We start from the raw sequence: 23663 nt of genomic DNA, 5'->3' as shown, positions 1-23663 counted from the left end.
GCAATGGCAACAAAAGCCAAAATTGACAAATGGGATCTAATTAAACTCAAGAGCTTCTGCACAGCAAAAGAAACTACCATCAGAGTGAACAGGCAACCTACAAAATGGGAGAAAATTTTCGCAACCTACTCATCTGACAAAGGGCTAATATCCGGAATCTACAATGAACTCAAACAAATTTACAAGAAAAAAAAACCCCATCAAAAAGTGGGCGAAGGACATGAACAGACACTTCTCAAAAGAAGACATTTATGCAGCCAAAAAACACATGAAAAAATGCTCACCATCACTGGCCATCAGAGAAATGCAAATCAAAACCACAATGAGATACCATCTCACACCAGTTAGAATGGCAATCATTTAAAAGTCAGGAAACAACAGGTGCTGGAGAGGATGTGGAGAAATAGGAACACTTTTACACTGTTGGTGGGACTGTAAACTAGTTCAACCGTTGTGGAAGTCAGTGTGGCGATTCCTCAGGGATCTAGAACTAGAAATACCATTTGACCCAGCCATCCCATTACTGGGTATATACCCAAAGGACTATAAATCATGCTGCTATAAAGACACATGCACATGTATGTTTACTGCGGCACTATTCACAATAGCAAAGACTTGGAACCAACCCAAATGTCCAACAATGATAGACTGGATTAAGAAAATGTGGCACATATACACCATGGAATATACTATGCAGCCATAAAAAATGATGAGTTCATGTCCTTTGTAGGGACATGGATGAAACTGGAAATCATCATTCTCAGTAAACTATTGCAAGAACAAAAAACCAAACACCGCATATTCTCACTTATAGGTGGGAATTGAACAATGAGAACACATGGACACAGGAAGGGGAACATCACACTCTGGGGACTGTTGTGGGGTGGGAGGAGGGGGGAGGGATAGCATTAGGAGATATACCTAATGCTAAATGATGAGTTAATGGGTGCAGCACACCAGCATGGCACATGTATACATATGTAACTAACCTGCACATTGTGCACATGTACCCTAAAACTTAAAGTACAATAATAATAAAATAAAATAAAAAAAATGGTTTTTGGCAAATTCAAAATATTGAAAAGTAAATATAAAACAAAACAATATAAATTGGTACAAACAATATAAATTATATGATAGAAAACTCACAATATAAATTATAAATTTAAACTTCTCCAAGCTTGCCAGGGTATAATAGTCTGCATTGAAGGTATGAAGCCTGAAACTGCAGCTCATTTTTAAAACAGGTGTCCAAGAGAATGTCACTTGATCTAAAGCCTTCTTGCTTTGGTAAGTAACAGTGACACTGAGGCCAAGAACTAGAATTATGCTTTGACTAGGCCTCTGAACTGACCACAATCGATTCAAGCTGCTTAAGCATTTGAGCACCAGGCAAATGTGCTATGTTAATTACTGTTACATGATCTTGACATGAACTAATCCCCATTCCTATTAACTTCCTTAGTAAATGAAGCTTTAATGCTTAACTGATAACAAGTACTGGATAATCCAGAACAATATAAAATTTAACAGATGAGGGAGCAATAAGTGATGGCTACTCATGTTAGCATAATACATATTTATTTTACACGGCAGGATGATTGTGCATTAAAATTGTATCCTGGTCTGGCATTAAATTTAAAACCAAGGCAGGTAGGGGTGGTGAAATGTAATTTCTACTTTGATCTTCACATTTTCTCCACACTAAGTAAGTTTTTTAGAAGTGCCGGAAGTGGTGATTACAGGATATCATGGAATTTGATAACTACACACATGAATCAGCAACTGATGTGGTATGACATTTTGTTAACTCACCCAGTAATTACTTGCTTACGATAGCATACAAATAACAGCAGTGACTCCTGTCTCCACAAAGGTGTTTTTATCCAGAATATAGTATCCCTAAGCATCAGTCTAGGCAACCAAAGTACTGTAACTTACAGAAGCAATGTTGCAAGTCAGAGTTTGTTTCTATTTTATCAATATTAAACCAAAAATATAACAGCTAAATGCAGGTAGTATTAAAACATTGTTTTCTTTATTGGGATAAAGCAGGAACATACTAGATCTTATATTAGTTTAAATATTTCTATAAGACAGAGACCCCATACTAGTACTTTCAGGAAAATGACTAGCCAAATTGACATTATGGCCTAAATGATGAATGGGTCTAGGGTCATGCATGATCTATGCAGTTAAACATTTACTGAATGCCTTCTGTGTGTTGAATACTGCTCTAGACTTTGGAAACCTTTACTGATTTTCCCTTTCTCCCCATAACCACTATGACTACTACCACTGCTGCTGGCTAATTCTTACTAAGCAGGTACTCACTCTGAAAAATACAATTTAAGGGAAAAATGACAGCTTACAAAATACTGTATTAGGATTCCATTTTTGTAAAATAATATCTGTCCTTATGTGTGAATGTTTTAAAAGTCTGAAAGAAAACAGTAACAGAGGTTACCTTGGGAGGTGGGATTACGTGTGAACTTTGTTTTTTGTTTTCTGTGTTTCTATGTTTTTTAAACGTCACAATGAACATTGACTACCTTTAAAACAAAAAAAAGCTATTCAATTTTGATTGGCATACTGTGTGCTATGTTCTTGACACATATATTATTCAATTAATAGTAGGATAAAGAGAGGGGTATTTATATTTGACTCTAAATGAAGTATTGAGGTTTCCTGGCTCCATTTTAAATATTAACTAGAAACATTATGCTATAATTATGTAATAGAAGAGATGAAAATGCAATTAAGTTTTAACCTTATTCAACTTTAGAGAAGCCACTGTTTCAATTATTTCAAAGTAGGATAAATTTAAAAAGAAGAGAGCTTGAGAAGTCACTTCAAAGGACCATTTGTTATCGTCAACAAGGCAACTCACAAAGTGCAACAAGGTCCTTTGGGTGGGATGCCTGCAATCAGCACTAGTGCCTACACCACCTAACATTCTAAAAGCCCCTTATTCAGAAATACTCAGAGTTTCAATAAGCTGCAGTATAGTGCATTCTTAAGATCTCTGAGACTTTTTCTTCTTGTAATTTAAGAGACAATAAAATAGATTTGGATAAAACATATTTTAAAGAAGCAGGTCATTACCTAATCTAACATTCAAAACATTTATGAATAGGTCTGAAGGTACCTTTCAGTGCTTGTATACTCAAAAATCCAATCCTCTTTTTCTCTAAGGCTCAAAGTTCTTTAATGTCACTAGTTATTTTTCATCTAAATGAATGTCCTCACTTCTACAATTTGTAGAATAATGAAATTAGGATAAATGACTTTCAGGGTCCCTTTGAGTCTTAAAATTTTATTATTCTCTGAAACGCCACATTAATCACTTTTTCCTTAGTTCTAATAGGAATTGATAACTGATAACGAACGCAATTAGTACTTTTATTTTCACAGACCTCCGTACTACCTTTCATTAAAATAGATTCTCATAGATAGATATTCATATTTACTCAATAATTAGTAGTCTATAGGATTATGGCAAGAATATTTTCACTAATTACATTACACATACTTCAAAATGCAAAAAAAAAAACAAAAAAAGAAAAACCAATACTGATATTAAGTACTTTCAAGAAAATTTCAAAAAACAACCAACCTGATGACCTGGTTACAATGGGCGCACATTGGAGTTCGTTTCCCTGCTGGAATGTGCTCAGCTCTTTGCACTAAAGTGTCCTGGTCACTTGGCTGGGTTTGTCCTGAAGCTGAGTTGGCTGGTGCTACTGAACCTGAGTAAGCAGCGCTGTTTGAGATTCTTCCAGTGGAAGGTACTAGGAGTTAAAACAGAAGAATCAGAACGAGAATAAGCCACACATAAACTTTTCCTAACAATCAAATAATAAAAATTATTATTTTAACACTATTCACTTGTTATTCACTCTCACATTTACAGTGAGGTTATGAATCAAACACTAGGCTGTGACTATGTAGGTGAATGGGAAAGAAAACCAAAGATTCCAACAAAGTAAAAGAATTATGACAGATGTATGCATAGAATTTTTTTTTTTTTTTTGAGACAGAGTTTCGCTCTTATTGCCCAGGTTGGAGTGCAATGGCATGATCTTGGCTCACTGCATCCTCCGCCTCCTGGATTTAAGTGATTCTCGTGCCTCAACCTCCCGAGTAGCTGGGATTACAGGCATGCACCACCATGCCTGGCTAATTTTGTATTTTTAGTAGAGACGGGGTTTCTCCATGTTGGTCAGGCTGGTCTTGAACTCCTGACCTCAGGTGATATGTACCTCTGCTTCTAAGAGGAGATATGGTTAAGGTAAATATTGAAGGTGAGTTATTTCTAATTATCTAGACATCTCCGCTAACCATTAATTAGATTTAATTCCAAATATAGTCATAGGTGTACTAAAAATCCCAATGTGTTGAAGATAACAAAACCAAAAATTAACTCACTATATTCTCTCTGTTCCTGTATTTTCTAAGGAGACTGTGCAACCAGTCACCCAGGAATAGAAGGCAGCTACATAAGAAGCATCCTTGGTCCTTCCTCCCTCTCATTTGTAGTAATAGGTCCTGCTGGTTTGATATTACACATTGTTCTTGACTTTGCCTCCTCTTCCGCATTCCTGTAATACTGTCTTAATTTAGATTCTCAACATCAGCAACCTCGACCAGCTACCAAAAATGTCCTCCTTACATTCATCCTCCCAACAGCCACCTAAGACTGAAATCTGACCCAATAGCATGTAAGGATCTCCCTATTTGACCCCTGAATGTAGTTCCTGCTTCCATGTGCTGCATACAAATCCCCCCAGTGGTCTCTGCTTGCCCCACAACCTCATCTTACACTGCTCTTTGCCTTTCACTTTATGCTCCAAGAACACTAAACTGCCTCACTTTTTCTTGTGAATGGGTCTATGTATGCTCAGGCTGTTTTCACCATCGGTAATGCCATTTTCTACCCTTCTTCCTATTTACCTAGTAACTACTACTTTATTGTTTAAGTCTCAGCCCAGAAGTCGACTACTCCAAAAACTCTCCCTGAACTACATTTCTCCCAACCCTCTCCAAATAATCTGGATTAAATGTTTCTCTTCTGTGTTCTCATAATTTTCTGTTAATGTATTACTGTTTCTGCTACATATTTCTGTGCCTTTCCTTCCCTTAACTAGATAGTATACTCCCTGAGGGCAGAAATTATGTCTTATTCAGCACCCTAGCAACTTAACAGTGTCTGGAGAGAATGAATGAATGAATAAATAAACTGGAATCAATATAAAAGTGAATGAATGAGAAAACAGTGAGGATTGAAACCAACAGATGGCCTGCTCCTTAGCCACAGGCAATTAAAATCTAATGGAAGAGAAAAGGTGCATGTGAAAATAGTCCAAAAGGAACAACTTTTAAGAAAAGCATACAACTAATACAAATTAACAGAGTGTATACAGATAAATGTATTTACATAAATATACATATATATGTAAAAACAGATTGACAGTATATTAAAGTGTAGTTGGAATTGGGAAAGATTAATTAGGATAATTGATATGATAATTCTCCCTCACTAGAATAAAGCCTGTTTGCAATAATGTGCAATTACAGATCCAGAAACCCAGCGTTTATAGACACTTCGCACATCTTCTACAGTGCACTGCCTGGCACTCGATCTGTGAAATGCCACTTTCAGGCCAGGGAGCTCTACTATTGCCCATGTTTCAAGTGAGTCAACTGGACTAGGAACATGTTTCCATTCTCTTAGACCCACACTTTTCTCTTATAGAAATGGGAAAGAAAAGTGCTGTAATATTCACTTGGTACACTACTTTCTTGTTACCTAATTTGCTCACACAGCCCAACTCTTACCTCTGTGCACCTTTAATTTCTTTATCCAGGCCTGATTTCTTCTGGAGCACCAAATATGTTTTCTCAAGGGCATTTTCAACTCTAACACCTGTTATTATCTTTAAATTCAAGACATGTAAAATATATTTCTTCTTCTTGCACATATTACCAGCTCTTGCCAAGAACTCCTAGATGCTTGAATTCTCCCACTCACGCAGGCACAGAACTCAGCCTCCTGTGTCCCCAAGGGTTAGTCCCCAAACCCTAACAACTGTTTCATAGAAAATGTTTCTTTCTCAGGTCTGTCCTTCCTTACTAATCCAAACCCACCCTCTATCTTTTGAATTCTGGTCTTGAATTCCTCAAATCTGGACTATTGCAAGTCTCCTAACCACTCTCTGCTGCCAGTCTCCCTTTTTACCTATTCTGCTAGATTATTTTTCTAAAAACACTACTCTGATCATAGTTTCTGCTTCTAAAATAAAGCCTCTGTAACTCATTACAAACTATATGTAGTTCTGAAAGTCAAGTCCCTCAATGAGCCCAGTCCAATCTTCTGTAAAACCTTATTCTTTCTGTTTCCCCACATATCACTGCCATCATCTTCAGACTAAATTAGAGTTACTTAATATTCAACTTGTGCAATTATTTAATACTATTTGAAAGCACCATTCTTTTTTTTTTTTTTTTTTTTGAGATGGAGTCTCGCCCTGTCGCCCAGGCTGGAGTGCAACGGCGCGATCTCTGCTCACTGCAACCTCCGTCTCCAGGGTTCAAATGATTCTCCTGCCTCAGCCTCCCAAGTAGTTGGGATTACAGGTGCCTGCCACCACACTGGGCTAATTTTTGTATTTTTAGTAGAGATGGGGTTTCACCATGTTGGCCAGGCTGGTCTCAAACTCCTGACTGTGATCTGTCCGCCTCAGCCTCCCAAAGTGCTGGGACCACAGGCATGAGCCACCACGCCTGGTCTTGAAGGCACAATTCTTAAATCCTTACAACAGCCCTATGATTTTGGTATTAGTACCACTTTTTTAATTTATAAGGAATCTGAGGCAAAGAGAGGTTTAAAAATCTGCCCAAAGTCACATAGCAAGTAAAAGTCTTGAACTTGGGCTGTCTGGCTCCAGAGTCTGCTCTTAAACTATGCTATAGTTTATTCACTATCCCTTGAACATGCCACACCGGACATTGCCTCTGTGACCCTCAGCCAAGGAAATGTCCCTTTTCCTACTGCTACTCATAGTTTTCCCATTCTGTAAAGCCCATAGAAGTTTCATTTTCTTCTCCCAAGTCTTCTCTGACCACCCCAGCTAGAAGTAACACTCCTCACTTGTATAATTTATTAGCTATTTATCAATATCCTGTCAATATCTTTTCCTCCCTAAGTTAATTATTAATTATTTTAAAATGAGTGGCCAGGCACGGTGGCTCACGTCTGTAATCCCAGCACTTTGGGAAGCCGAGGCGGGCGGATCATGAGATCAGGAGATCGAGACCATCCTGGCTAACACGGTGAAACCCCATCTCTACTAAAAATACAAAAAAATTAGCCGGGCGTGGTGGGCCTGTAGTCCCAGCTACTCAGGAGGCTGAGGCAGGAGAATGGCATAAACCCGGGAGGCGGAGCTTGCAGTGAGCCGAGATCGCACCACTGCCCTCCAGCCTGGGCGACAGAGTGAGACTCCGTCTCGGCAAAAAAAAAAAAAAAAAAAAAAAAGGACAAACTCTATATACTTCTTTCTATCCACAGCCAAAAATTACCTTACAAATAAATGATGAAAAAATATTATTTAATCAATTAAATGAAAAAAGGAAGATTCCCAATCTTTTTTTTTTTTTTTTTTTTTTTTGCCTTTTTAAAGAAGACCATAGAGATAGATACTTTAAAAACGTGGATTAGGTTCAGGATTTCAAATAATGGGAAAGTAACCAACTGGAAAATCTGAAAATCAGACCTCAAAGAAAGCCAAACCCTTTCATCTACCATATGCCTTTATTTTATCACATTATCTATGCATAAGCTCTAAAGTACTGAGTCACTGAGATACTTTTAGCAATAAAAGAGTGTGGTAATTCTCCATCAGTCATTGTAAAATGGGACATAATCCAACTGGCCCATGCCTCAGGGAGAAGGTATACGGGGAACTAACTTATTTAGCATGAGAAGCCATTCTTAAACACGAAACATGTGACTGTATCTCAAACACACATGAAAAGGCTCTACGCTCTACCAGTATTCCTTTCTTGAGAAGAAAAGCCTTGCTTTCTGTTACTGTCCCATTTTAACCACTTTGGATATGAAATAAATTCTCACACCTCCATTTGTTGCTGTGTTGCTAGCACATTGGCCCGCACACAAAGCTACACAAGCTCTATTAATTACCAAGTCCTGAACATTTCCAAGGCACAGTTATTTCCCGTATGAATAAAGTGATGTTTCATTTCTTCAGACTGAATTTCTCACCACTCTAGCACAGGAATGGGCAACCTTTGAGCTTTCAAGTGCCAGCCTCCTAGTCTTTGCTCATTTGGCTTACGGGGAAGAGGGAAGTGTAAGAGGGTGAGGTCTTAGGAGAGGGGAAGCACCATAAATGAGCCCTGCTTCCATTATAATTTTGTAGAGAACTACATACACTACCATACAAAGAAAACCAGTCTTCCATGGGTAGCACATTGACCTCTAAAATGCTCCAAACGCATTGAACCCATTGCAAAAACCATTTACTTCTATGTAGAAAGAAAAATACACCTCTTTAGAGATAGCTTAAGGATTACAATCTACTTGTCATCACAGTTTTTTTTTTCTTTTAAGTTCTAATGATAACATTAAACAGGAGCGTTGAATCAGCCCCATTTCACAATCTAGGAATGTAAGTCACAAAAAGTGTGACTTATTTGAACTGAATAATGAGCAAGTCAGGAAACTGTCACAATGAGAACATCAGGAGGAAATTGGTTCTTGACTCAAGATTTCCTTTTTAACCTTAAGCTTGAGCAACTTTCATTAAATATTGGCTTCTTTTATGGCTAATCTCTACTGCCTGGGAACTTGTTTGAAAATTACTTTTTTTTTCTTTCGTACCAAATACATTTCACTACCAGAAAACTAGAAATTCAAATCCATTAGCTTCTCTCCAAACCAATAGTGTTGGTGAGAATCTCTTTTGTTAACTTTAGAATTGCTATTTATGAGTCTTCTAAAAGTTCAGAATAACATTCATATTTAATCTTTTCTTTGGATTTTCAACACTGATAGTCAAACCTAAGATTACAATAATTACCATTAAATAAGTAAACATAAATTTACTGGAAAACCTAGCAACATACTAGAAAACTTTCTCAGCATACAATGTATAAATTTGTTAAGTTAATCCAGTAAAATACACCTAATCCACAATATACAGAGTTGCTAGAGTTTCCAGTAAGAAAATATTAATTAAAATCAATCAAGTTCCTGGTAGTACGTGTGAATTTTTTGAAAACAGATGTTTTCTCACTGGATTAAGAATAAAGTGGGGGTTATTTGATATTTTTGGTCTCTGTTCTTGTTCATAATAGCTGTTAATTCTAAACCAACACACTTAAAAGACAGTAGTGAGGATTATAATGCATAGATTAAGCACCTGGCCAGACTGTACTTGAATAGGCATGAAGTTAATCAGTTGATTCTTTGGTTCAAATAAAATTTCAACTACCAATAAAATATTCTTACTACCAACATACACTATGCGAAAAAAATACTACATCCTGTCAAACTTTACTTGGAAACTTAACATAAGTCAGCTGGGAATGGGGGATGATATCCCAAAGAACAAACTTAAACAATAACAGATGTTGCTAGTGTCTTCTAAGGCAGCTTACTCTTATTAGAAGTAGTGCTTCTGTATTGCTAAACGTAATCAGCAGGAGAGCAAGTTTGGTGTTGGAAGATGAACTGCTCATGATGATACAAAAAACACATCACATAATGATGTCTCACCACCTCCATAGTACATCTTGGTCCAAGCCACCATCTTCATCTCTTGGTTGGATTAGAGCAGAGACTGCCTATAGATCTCCTTGCTTCTACTCTTGCCACCAAAAAAAAGTCAGTAAAAATGAAGTCCATATATAATTGGAGGGTTTTGAACAGATACTCCTCTGCTCAAAACCCTCCAGTAGTGACCGTTTAACTCAGCACTAAAACCAAAGGTCTTAGAGCATCTGACCCCTGCTATCTCTCTGACCTGATCTCCTGCCACTCTACCCCTTGCCCATTATATCCCAGACATGCTGGCCCCCTGATTATTCCTCTGTACTGGCCAGCGTGCTTCTGATTCAGGCCCTTTGTACTTTCTGTTCCCTCTGCCTGGAAATCTTTTCCCCAGTTGTTCACATGGCTTGCTCTCTCACTTCCTTCTGGTCTCTGCTCAAAGGCCATATTATCAATGTAGCTTTCCTGGACCATCCTATACAAAACAGCACCCCATTCCCCACAAAGCAGCAGTTCCTATATTCCTCAGCAGTTTCTCTTTATCTACAGCACTCATGTTATATTCTTTGTATTGTTTATTATCTGTCTTCTCCTACCTTGAGGTCAGGGTCACTATCTATTTTGTACATTGCTCTATCCCTAGCACCCAGCAGTCCCTGGCATATTGCTCAGTAAGTCTTTATTCAGAGAAAAAATGACTCCTGCACCAGAATTATTGTCTTTCTACTAAAGGGAACCAGATGTCTTAGAGAAATTGCTGATTCTAGAATTGGGGCAAAAAATGAGTAAGGAGAGTTTGGAATGTCTTGTCAAATTAGAAAGCAAGGAAAATGTTAAAAACTCCTAGAGTTGCATCAAAATAACTTGAAGAAGTAGATGGGACAGTTACAGCGTTAAGAAAAATAAAAATAATAACTACAATGGATTGAAATACTTCAAATATATCTAAGTCTATGAGTTTACAATGATTCTAGAATTTTAAAAAATATCCACGTTGCTTATGTGTAGAGGATGCTAAGGAAACAATTCATTATTTGAAAAACTAGTACAACTTAATAAATGGAAAAATCAAGCTTTGTTAATCATTGCTTCACAATTGATCATGTTTCATTAATATCCCACTCGCTCCCCTGCCATCTCTGAACTATTTTGAAACAAATTCAAGATATGCCATTTAATCTATATTGTAATATAATCTCTTAGAGTACTCTTTTTAAAAACATAATCTTAATGCCATCATCACACTTGAAAATATTCCTTAATATCATGAAATACCCAATTTTCAATTTTTTTCTGATTATCTGATCACTAGTTTTCTATTGCCACTGTAACAAATTACTAATAACTTACTGGCTTAAAAACAACACAAGTTTATTACCTAAACCTAACAGTTAACCTACACAGATATTACTGGGTCAAAATCAAGGTGTTGGTAGGGCTGTTTTTCTTTATGAAGGCTCTAGGGAAACTGAGGCTGCCCAGTTCTCTGGTTCAAAGCCCCTTTCACCTCTTCAAAGCCAGCAAGCATGGGTTGAATTGTTTTCACATAGTATCACTCTGATCCTCTCTTCCGCCTCCCTGCTCTTCCACTTTTGAAGACCCTTGTGATTACACTGGGTCAAACCAGGATAATCTCCCCATTTTTAAGGTCAATTGACAAGCAATCTTAACTTTAATCTGCAAACTTAATTCCTTTTTGCCATATAACATAGCATAGTCACAAGTTCTGTGTTCATGGACATCTGTAGAGGGGCATTATTTTGCCTGCCACACATCTCCCAACACAGTAATTTTTTTCTTTGTTTCTAATTTAATTTTTTTGTTTTTAGAGACAAGGTCTCTACTCTGTTGCCCAGGCTGGAGTACAGATACATATATATGAACATTTTTCTATAGTAAAAGGTTTTGAAGAGTGAATAACTGAATTTTTTCATCTTTACAACATTTCAGGGTACCGTCAACTATTTAATAGATCAAGAATATAAACTTCTGAAAGGATAAGTAACTTGCCCCAAAACATGTAGAATCATGAAATGAGGCAAATGTTTTTTGAACAACTACTATGTAGCAAACAATGCACTGGCTCTACCAACATGGACAAGACAAACATGATTTCTGCCCTTACTGAGTTTAAAGAAGGTTATAAGCCAGTCAACAGTCAATTATATTATAGTGGGATAACTGCTAGAAAGGTGGAAAAATGCTGAGTTTACCTATAGATATCTTTCACTCACAAGTTTATGCTAAGAGCCTGTAATGCGGCAGGCTTTTAGCTACGCTATGCATGTGTTCACAGTGGAGGACAGCACATGTATGTTAAAGTTAGAGGCGCCTGTACAGATCATTTATTGAATATAAAAACTCAGGAGAATTATCTAAGCTAGAAGAATTGATTCAAGACTCACCAACATATTGACGACATTTGAGTCTGTGGGAGTGAATGAGACTGTTTCAGGGAAAGTACAGCATGAAGACAGAAGAGCTCCTTAGGCGGAAAGCAAACAACACAAATACCTTAGGGACTGATAGAGAGGCAGGAGAAAAACCAGGGAGTATGTCATGGAAGTCAGTGGAGGGGAGCAGAGAATCCGGAATCCAAAACCATGTCTATTTCACTCCAAAAACTATGTCCTTATGCATTAATTCATCAATAATTATTATGTACCTACTGTGTGCTAAGCTCTTTGCCAGTTAATGTCTTGATCCATTAAAATATGAAGTCAGAGCTCCTTAAATATGATCTAAACCTGGTAGTACTCACTTCTGGGCCAGCTTGGAGGAGGGGATAGTGATAGTTGAGGTGATTTATTTCTGCTATTTTAATTTCCTTACTGAGCCTGCTAGGATAAATGTAGGAAAAACATATGAAGGCGTTATTATTTTATTTTCCTTGAAGTCTCTAACAGCTTAGATTATCACTTTTAAGCCCTTCATGTATTCTGTAAAATATGAGTTTCTTAGAGAAATACTACTTATTTCCATAAACCTGACGCCCAAAGTTTTTAGCCATTATAATTAATGGCTGCAAGGTTCCTGAAATAAAACTTAAGGATAAAAGGCTGTATTCTTCACGTTTTGAGAAACATTTAGGAGAATTTATATAAATTGCTTTAGAAGAGAAATGTGGCCAGGTGTGGTGGCTCAAATCTGCAATCCCTGCACTTTGGGAAACTGAGGTAGGAGGCTCACTTGAGGCTAGGAGTTTGAAACCAGCCTGGGCAACACAGTGAGACCCCCATCTCTACAAAAAAAAAAAAAAAAAAAAAAGTTTGGCGTGGTGGCATGCCCCTATAGTCCTAGCTACTTAGGGGTGTGAGGCAGGAGGATAACTTGAGTCCAGGAGCTCAAGGTTGCAGTGGGCTGTGATCACATCACTGCACCTCAGCCTGGGCAACAGAATGAGAAACATAATTATAGATCTAATACTTTTGCTAAGGACAAACAGGCTTAAAGTACTAAATCTATTTTATTGTACAAACTTCATATCGGTGTGAATACTTCAACTACTACATTTGGATTAAGGTAAAGCAGCAAAGAAAGTTATGGGGACAAATCTAGGAATAACTATAAAATACATTTTGATTCCTTATTTTAAAAATCCTATAATACTTCATTCTCATTAAGTCAGAAGAAAGGCTGATATTGAAAATATCAATGGATACTAGGCCGGGAGCAGTAGCTCACGCCTATTATCCCAGCACTTTGGTAGGCTGAGATGGGCGGATCACTTGAGGTCAGGAGTTTGAGACCAGCCTGGACAACATGGCAAAACTCTGTCTCTATGAAAAAATACAAAAATTAGCCAGGCATGGTGGTGCATGTCTGTAATCCTAGCTACTGGAAGGCTGAGGCAGGAGAATCGCTTGAACCCAGGTTGCAGTGAGCCCAGATCGCGCCACTGGACTCCAGCCTGGGTGACAGAGTGAGATTCTGTCTTAAAAAAAAAAAAAAAAAAAAAAATCAATCAATGGATACTAATACTCCCCCTGACAAAAGACAAATGTTGACAGCCCCAACAAGGCAGAGGTCATAAGTGAGATTTTATGGTGTGAAAAACAACTGGCTCAACTGCAAGAGGTGTTCTTGTTAAAAACACTGAGGCTAATGTTGTGCTTGTATAAATAACTGGGATACATCAAAGTGGCACTCTCGGGGAGATAAAGTATTGTAATTCAACATCTCAGGAAATATGTTCTCAATGGTATGGTAGCAATTTTACACATACTAAATTGGGTAGCAGTCATGGCAACATGCTTGCGTACTATTGTGTGCAGCAAGTGCTTTCTTCTCTGCCCCTTCCCCAGCCATCTCAAACAGATGGTGGCCAAGAGAAGCACAGAATATGTGCATTTTGTCTGTCAAGCTCCTTATGCTGAAAGCCTAAACAACAGTCTACTCTTCATAATCCAGGCATGAAATCATATCCAACAGAAATGGAGAAAGTTAAGCCAAGATCTGGGATCAGAGGAAAGTACATTCTGGAGACTTTTGTGCAATTTTTAAAAAATGAAATCAAGGATTTTTTTTTTACTCAGTGATTAAAAGCAAATTGGACAGATTAAACTATTACCATTTCTCTAAGCAGTGGGGAATGTTGGTATGTATGCTATAAAGCACTGGAACAGGTGCACCCAAGGCTAAGTATCAAATATTTCCACATCTTCAGGAGGCTAGCTTCTTCCATTAGCAACCAGCCTTTCAACTTTAAGAACCCAGATTAAATTGGATCTACAATATCTTAATTAAAGTGAGTGTGGGGACTTGGATTATGTTCAGTTCTCTTTTTAATTTCTTATATCACACATAACCAAAATTCAGTACACATCGACTTGCCTTTTTCTCCTAGCTGATCTTATATAGAAAACTTCCATTTGGTCAGAGATACAAGTAAAAGAAACCCAGTATGTACCTTGAAGATAAAGATATGAGATCTTAACATATCTGGTTCTACCAGCATTCAATTAAGTCAACAAATTACTCATCACAATATACACGAATTTTCTTTTTTTTTTTTTTTTGAAACTGAGTCTCGCACAGTGCAGTGGCGCCATCTCGGCTCACTGCGACTTCTGCCTCCCAGGTTCAAGCGATCCTCCTGCCTCAGCCTCCCAGGTAGCTGGGACTACAGGCACGCACCACCATGCCCAGCTTATTTTTGTATTTTTAGTAGAGATCGGGTTTCACCATGTTAGCCAGGATGGTCTCAATCTCCTGACCTAATGATCTGCCGGCCTCGGCCTCCCAAAGTGCTGGGATTACAGGCATGGGCCACTGTGCCTGGCCCAGAATCTTCTAAATCATCTTAATATCACTGTTCCATTTTCTACTTAGAATGGGAAGACAAGTCTATGCTTTTATTGTAGGAGGCCAATGTGCTTCATTTTCTTAAAAAAGGAAAAGAAATAAAAAAGAATAAAATTAAAATATTAAAAAAACAAAACGAAACTGAGACATAATGCATGACCTCAGGAATACTAAAGAGGATCAATGGTAAACTCATATCGACTTTGTAAGTTTAGAATATATTTAAAATATTAAATTTGTACAATTTTGCTCATATTTGGATGAGAAAACCATAAGGACATACATTAAAATCATTTTATACTCATATTATATCTAGAGTTCTGACATGTCTTACTTCCAAAGTCACATGAAAGCTACATGGGTTTGGCTTTTACCATTTTCCCACCAATTTTCAACTATTTATATAAATGAGAAAGCAGCCTAATTTCAGAAATGAAGGAGAAAGGTACCTATGGTTTAAGTTGACCATATAAACAGAGTTCTAATCATGTAGGGAAAAAAAATGAAGCAGGAAAAAAAAAGAGATATTTTAAGATTTCTCCATGTCAATATCTACGTCTCTAATGATGAATACAAGTTATTGTAAAATTTAAAAACTGGGATACTCCTTACATTTCTATTACTACCACTAATTCTCTAAGATATCTCTCAATTAAAGTCATTAGCTCTCCAAAATAAATGATACTTTATCATTTTTCAAAGTTATGTTTGAATTTAGCATCTTTTAAAAGCAGAGATGGTGGGTCAGCTATTTTATGGTGGAAGAAGCAGCACATCTAGCATAAAAACTAAATTTCAAGATACACAGGCTCCTAGTTCTGGGCTTTCTAGCTGTGATGTTAGAAATGTCATCATTTTGGGTCTTAAGTTACCTCATCTGTAAAACAGCAATAATAACTACCTCAAAGGGTGAGAGGATTAAATGAAGTAGTAAAAGTGTTTACTTACATTTCCTTGAATCTGTAAGAAATGCTTCATATGTGTCAATTATTATTACACTCTGACATAAGATCTTACATAGTTAAAAAATAAAACATCCACTCATTCAACAACTACTTAGTACATACAATGTTTTAGATGTAAGAATTCTTCTGGTGTGGAAGATACATTTAAGGATAAGATATCTGCCCTGAAAGAGTTTATCTTCTTAAAGGCACTACAGACAAGCAAATAAGCAATCATAGTATCTCAGGACTAGTGCTACCAAGGGTGCTGATGGCTGTCAATAAAGTCTGCAACTACTATGCAGAATTATCAAGCATTGTTATTCTTATTCATGCGTTTGAAAACCAGTGTTAACAAAACTTTTTCTGTAAAGAGCCAGAGAATAAATATTTTAGGCTTTGTGGGCCTTACAGACTCTTGCAACTATTCAACTCTGCCATTGTGGCATGAAATCAGCCATAAACAATATGTAAACAACTGTACCGTAGCTGTTTTCCAACAAAACTTCATTCACAAAAATCAGTGGTGGGCCAGATGTGACCAAGGAACACCATTTGCCAAACTTGGGTTTAAACCATATGCATGAATTAATAGAACAATTCTTTATGAAAAGCATATATGAACAAATGTAGATGTCTGCCTTATAAAAGGTTTAATATTTTAATCTCAGAAAGAGAAGAAAATGGGGAGAAAGAATAGCTTTCACAGATGAAGCCTTGCATCAGCACTGGAAAGCTTCCAACACGGAAATAAATTTCAATGAAGGAACAATTAGAAGAAAACAAAACAGGCAATTAATGGTTGTTACTTTTATTTTTTCCTGAGAATCAGAAACAAAAATCTACTTGCTATGTAAGGAGATGGGCATATTTACATGTTTCACACCCCAGTTTTGACAATGGACAGCTCCAGTCAGGGCTTTATGGCAAGTGGGCTGTTTAGTTTAATGATGTCAAAATGCAGGGGAGCAGATGGCAATAAAACATTATTAGAAGAGATGAAATACACGCAACTGGTAGCAGTTTACTTATTCATATAAAAATTTTAAAATGAAACCAATAAATCTATCCATCTTAGCTAGGCAAATCTAGTTATCTCGATTTATTACTGTAGTGCAAAGCCTACAATGAAATTTGGGATGGTTGTAGAAACAGTAATTTCCTTTCTCACCCCTATCTCCCTTAGACTTCAAATGAAAGATAGAATTTATATCCACTTATAACTGAGATGCACATCATTCAGTCTTTGATCTAATCAAATCTCACAAATATATTTGAGTCTTTCTCACAAAAAAAAAAAAAAACACCGAAACAACATATCAGATCTCTCCAAAGCTCAGTCTATAATGAAGTAAACAAGCTTTTCTTTATTGCTAAATGTAGCACACACCAGAAGCAGGGTATGATTAAAAAAAAAGAAAAACATATTAACTAGAATCTTAGCCAAATGATCTAAATTTCAAAAACGGAGTTTAGATGCAAAGAAAATGTTACTTGAAACAGATCTTAGCAGTTGCCAGTCACTTGAAGATCTCTATTATCCAAGGCAAGAATCCTTTCTATCCCATCCCTAACAGACACAGTCCTCCTTAAATACGTTCACTGATACTGTCTTTTGACTCAGGAAAATACAGTATTCAGAGTCAAAACAGCTGGGTTCAACTCACTACAGAACTCTAAACAATTCTTTTGACTTTTCTCAGATGCTGTTACCTCATTAAATAATGCCTATTTAAATTTTAAATTTTAATGACATTACCTTATTGTGCAGTCTTATAAAAATATCTGTTACAACTGAAAGTATTACAAAAACAATGATTACTACTAATCAATGATAGTCATCATTCTGCTGTTAAATGTTTGTTCCTTTTAGGCTGCCCATTGTATTCATGAGTTCCCAATCCTCAAATAGGGATGGTGAGAACTCCTCAGATGGGGTACAACAGAAGCAAAAATTAACTAACTATTCATTTTGAAAAGCAAGTTTGTGTTTTTTCCCGTTTCGTTTGATCAAAAGAAATTTACACTGTCCCCAAAAGACCTTCAAATGGTCACAACTTTTATATTTATAGCTTACTTGTATCATGCTTCTTCAAAACACGAAACAACTTATATTCTAATTGTTTTTACATTCTTGTCAATTAAGAGCCTTTGTCTTTACTACATATCCAAACTGTTTCATAGAGAAAAGCAAATCACTAAGATAAAGCTTATATACATATCACCTAATTCACATAAAGGGAATGGTGCCTTAACAAGAGCATAGGGAAATTGGTATCTGTTCAATACGGACTATCAGAGGTTAAGAATGTCTAATATTGGCCGGGCGCGGTAGCTCATGTCTGTAATCCCAGCACTTTGGGAGGCCGAGGCAGGCAGATCACAAGGTCAGGAGATTGAGACCATCCTGGCTAACACGTCTCTACTAAAAATACAAAAACATTAGCTGGGCATGGTGGCGGGCACCTATAGTCCCAGCTACTTGGGGGGGCTGAGGCAGGAGAATGGCGTGAACGTGGGAGGTGGAGCTTGCAGTGAGCCGAGATAGCGCCACTGCACTCCAGCCTGGGCGACACAGCGAGACTCTGTCTCAAAAAAAAAAAAAAAGTCTAATATTAAATGATAAAATACTACTGCCTTGAGTATATCGCCATAATATCATATCAACTAATATCAATATATGTTTTTATTTTCCTCAGTAGAATGCCTGCCTCCATGGACACCTTTAATAATATCCACTAATTTCTTGTCAACACTAGGGACATGAGAGTAAACAGGGCTCAACTGGGAGTTGTGTGTACACACAATTAAAGAAAAGTATGAAGGTAGCATTCTAATATGCTATAAACGGAATACAATCCTCCACTGGTGTTTTAACAGAGGATACATAGGTACTCTATAGGGAGTCAAGTTCCCAGGGAGGGCAATGGTTAAAACCAGCAGCCCAGTTAGGTTAAAGTGTAAATACCCTGCAGTCACCCTGCCCAGGGAATTCTCTCCAAAACACTGCCACTGCCCAGGGCAATATTCATTATCTATCTCCAGATTGGATTACCTGAATAACTTCTTAAATGGTCTCCAGGTCTCCAATCTTAATCTCTACAATGAAGTCATGATGATCTTTTAAACACATTAATGCTATAATAATCTTTTAATAATGCAAGTCTGATTTTGCCACTTCCGGCTTATAAATAATAGCTTCCTTTCAGCATCAAGTCCACACTTTTACATTCAAAACCCCCATTAATGCATCCAACCTTCTCTCTGGGCCACTAGACAATCTTAAACATACTGAACTACTTGCCTTTCCTACCCGAAGCCAAATTCTCTCAGTTTTTGCATATGTTGCTCCCTCTCCAAATTGGCCTCTTCCTAAAAATATTCAGGGGTCATTGACTACATGCTATTTTGTTTTAGGCACACACATTAAAATATTGTTCCTGCATAAAATAGGACTTCACTATAAACAAATACATATTTCACCTCAAGATTCTATCCTCAGAACTTTAAGTCTTTTTCTTCCCTTTCCACTGATCCGCACCTCCATGCCTCTGAACTGGGACTTATAGTCTGATTTGACTCTTCTTTGCACCTTTTTGATGATTTCTATATTATATACTGGTGCTTTGCATCTGAGCTAATTTGTCCACAATGACAAAATGGGCGATCCCACATTCCTAATATTTCCTCTGCATTCCACTGCTTGGTTCCTTATATTCAGTAAATTATCACATTTTTTTTTAGATGGGGGGCTAGCTCTGTCACCCAGGTTGGAGTGCAGTGGCACAATCCTGGCTCACTGCAACCTCCGCCTCCCAGGCTCAAGAGATCTTCCCATCTCAGCCTCCCGAGCAGCTGGGACCATGGGCGTGTACCACCATGCCCAGCCAACTTCTTTTTTTTTTTTTAATTTGTGGAGATGGGGGTCCCGCTATGTTGCCCAGGCTGGTCTCAAACTCCTGACCTCAAGCAATCCTCCTGCCTTAACCTCCCACACTATTGGGACTACAGGTGTGAGCCACAGTGCCCAGCCCTCATACTTTTGAGGAAAAAAAAAAAAATTCCTATCATAGGGCTTTACAACTGTTATTATTTTTTAATTTCCAAAAATAAATAATGTATTACTAGTTATAGTACTGCTCATGTTCACGATCTTAATTCTGAAGAGAGTTAAGTGCTTCAAGGAGAGTGGAGCTCCCTTCTCCTTAGCAACATGCTTATCTTCTAATAGCAGCCTTTGGCAGACAGTGCTCCCACCTTTTCAATGACTGTTGTGGGAATTTCAAGTTTGGCAGGAGGACAGAACAATATCCTGGCAGATGAATTCTGCATCCTTCAGATCATATGATGTCTCAAATAAGACAACTGACTTCTCTACCCACTCACTTTCTCGGGGACATTTACTGAGGGCCTATAAGCTGTGCCAGGCATTGTTTAGATGCCATAAAACAGAGATCAGTATGACTTGGTCCCTGTCCTCAAAGGAATCTAAAAACAGTCGTAAAAGACACCTATGTAAACAATTAAAATGAACAGGATGAATGCTATAACAAAGACATAATTGAAATTTTGTAGGCGTATTGAAAAAGAACAGGTAACAAGAGGGCTCAAGAAAGCTTCACAAAGGGGGAACAGCTGGTCTTAAAAGGTAAAGAGAAGTTTGTCAGGAGTAGAAGGGATGGAAGAGCATTTCAAACAAAAGGAGCAGCTTGTACAAAGCAGAAAAGTGTGTGCCAAGGAATGATATGAACTCATGAACTTCAGTGTGAATGGACTATAGGGAACAGTATTATAAAATGAAGCTGGAGAAGAAGGTTGGCCTGAGATTGCAAGGGGACCAAAAGTTCTGTTAAGAAGCTAAGCATTTTGACCATGGGCAGCAGACAGCCCCAAACATTTTCAAGCAGGGACGTCACATGAGAACCAGTTTTTGGATGGTAACAATGTAAGTTATTAATGCCATCAAGAAAAGGAATAAAGGCATAGAAAGTTAATCTCTGAGTATCCTCTGAGTATCCTCTAAGTATCTGCAGGCTAGTTACATCATTTGATTTCACAAGAATGCTATAGGAGGTTTTTAAGGTCTTTATTTTAATAGTTAAAGAAATGGAGGCCGGGCGTGGTGGCTCATGCCTGTAATCCCAGCACTTCGGGAGGCCGGGGTGGGTAGGTCACAAGGTCAGGAGATTGAGACCATCCCAGCCAACATGGTGAAACCCCGTCTCTACTAAAAATACAAAAATTAGCTGGGTGTGGTGGCAGGCGCCTGTAGTCCCAGCTACTCAGGAGGCTGAGGCAGGAGAATCACTTGAACCCGGGAGGTGGAGGTTGCAGTGAGCCGAGATTGCGCCACTGTACTCCAGCCTGGGCGACAGAGTGAGCGAGGAAAGGAAGGAAGGAGGGAAAGGTGAGAACCAGGGAGGGAGAGAGGGAGGGAGGTAGGGAGGGAGAGAGGGAAGGAGGGAGGGAGAGAGGGAAAAGGCTCACAAAAATTCTAACCTTCTGAAATTCATACCTGCAAAGGGCAGGCATTTCTATTTTGGGGGGCCACCACCAGCCAGAAAACTGGCTCAATGAACAACAGGTCCAGAGTCTATCAAAGCACTGCTTATATTCTAATGAATTATTCATTCTCATTTTGTATATGATTAAACTAAAATTAAAAAACTGATGTGTTCCAACATAGAAAGGCTCTTCATGACTTTATGAATGAATTTGTGAAAAACATTTCATTACATTTGTAAGATAGTAATATTTTATACATATATTTGTATCTAATGAACTAAATTTACCTAAGCTGCTATCCATAACTTAAACCAGAACGCATGAACACATGATGAATCCGCTATCACCTTCTAAATCAAAAGACTTTTTCATTTGCATCAGGAAGCTTTTGAAACTATTTATCTAAGACTAAGAGTACATTCTGAGATGATTTTGTTGTTGTTATTGTCTTTAAACTATGGTATACCATTGTGTAGGGCAAAAGAATTTGAGTGGCTGGGAATTTTGTTTTTATTTTTAAATTTTCCAAAATAGTACAAAATAAGTTAACTTTGCCATAACATAATAACTGATTAAATGCCTGTTTATAGCACCTGGAGCAAGATAAATAAGAGCTCAGTAAATATTTTCAAAATTGAGCTAAGAATTATGATGTAATTCAACTGTGACTTCACAACAGGAAAACATACTTTCTTTTTATAATTTTGCTTTATAATGTTATATAATGTATAATCTTTTATACTGTTGTAGTTTTGCTCATATAAAATTCATTTATATTTTCTAGAAAAAGCATAATGTTTTAAACACTAACCATGTGACTCATTATTATAGTTGCTAATATTGGCCTACTTCGATTATTCTCACAAATTTAATCAGGTTTGGAGAAAGCACTCCATCGCCCTCTTGTGGTAATTTTGCTGTACTATATTCGCCAAGAGTTCAAAAAAATGAATTTTTTCTTTCCACTTAAGAGGCAGAGCAGTACTTTAACCATAAACTTCTGAACTTCCAAAAGCCGTATATAAACTTTCTGTCCTCCACTGTCCATATACTTTGTGCCTTCTCTTCAGTTTCTACCTCAGAAATTTAGTCTTTTCGTTGCTTTTTACAAAACATTCTCCTGTTAGCTTCCAATTACCATACCAATAGCATTTTTCTGAAAATTAATTTCTGTACTCAAATGCACAAAATAATTACAGAAAATCTTCATCATCATACATAGGCTTTAAATAAATAGAAATAACTCAAAAATGTATGGGGCTGAGCTTAGCATTTTTTCCCCAAAAGAATAGATCATGCTAAGTCACTTAATAGTCCAGAAATTTCAGAGACTAATAATATTAGACTAAATGTGTTTTAGTAGTCCAGAAATTTCAGAGACTAATAATATTAGACTAAATGCTTTTTAGTAGTCCAGAAATTTCAGAGACTAATAATATTAGACTAAATGTTTTAAGTTTTTAAAAGTAATAACAGTCTTTCCTCTAAAATAGCCTAACTCATATGCCATGGCCTGTCCTCTTTCCAACACAATAGAAATACTTCTAGCTTTTTTTTTTTTTTTTTTTTTGAGACAGAGTCTCACTCTGCCACCCAGGCTGGAGTGCAGTGGCACCATCTTGGCTCACTGCAACCTTCACCTCCTGGGTTCAAGTGATTCTCCTGCTTCAGCCTCCTGAGTAGCTGGGACTATGGGTGCCCACCACCACGCCTGGCTAACTTTTCTTGTATTTTTAGTAGAGACGGGGTTTCACCCATCAGGTGATCTTGATCTCCAGGATGGTCTCGATCTCCTGACCTCGTGATCCGCCCGCCTCAGCCTCCCAAAGTGCTGGGATTACAGGCGTGAGTCACTGTGCCCAGCCACTTCTAGCTTCTTAGCAAAATTAGTAACATGTTAACACATGCCACTATAAAATAGACTGTATAAATAATGTTTTCTAAAAATAATTTATAAAGGAATTTATTTAATGTCTAATATATTTAAACACTGTGAAAAATACAAAAACAAAGATGGATTCCTAATTAAATTAACTAAAAATTCACTCTTAAAAAATCTCAAGAATATTCTTAAAAGAATAATGAGTGATCTTTTTTTGGGGAGACAAGGTATCTCA

General features: G+C 37.4%; 1 protein-coding gene across 3 annotated transcripts in view; it reads right to left on the bottom strand.

The window, feature by feature from the left end:
- PDLIM5 (PDZ and LIM domain 5) overlaps positions 1 to 23663 on the bottom strand; it is a 215723-nt gene that overhangs the window by 25433 nt on the left and 166627 nt on the right. For all 3 annotated transcript variants that reach the window (XM_002814977.6, XM_009240198.4, XM_054554195.1), the window contains one exon: positions 3617 to 3791. In XM_002814977.6, the coding sequence (XP_002815023.2) occupies positions 3617 to 3791 (175 nt within the window). The remainder of the gene's footprint in view (positions 1 to 3616; positions 3792 to 23663) is intronic.

The sequence above is a fragment of the Pongo abelii genome, chromosome 3 (genome assembly GCF_028885655.2).
Source record: "Pongo abelii isolate AG06213 chromosome 3, NHGRI_mPonAbe1-v2.0_pri, whole genome shotgun sequence".
Lineage (NCBI taxonomy): Eukaryota > Metazoa > Chordata > Mammalia > Primates > Hominidae > Pongo > Pongo abelii.
Note: the sequence above shows the minus strand (reverse complement) of the source record. Positions and strands in the feature narration are given on the sequence as shown.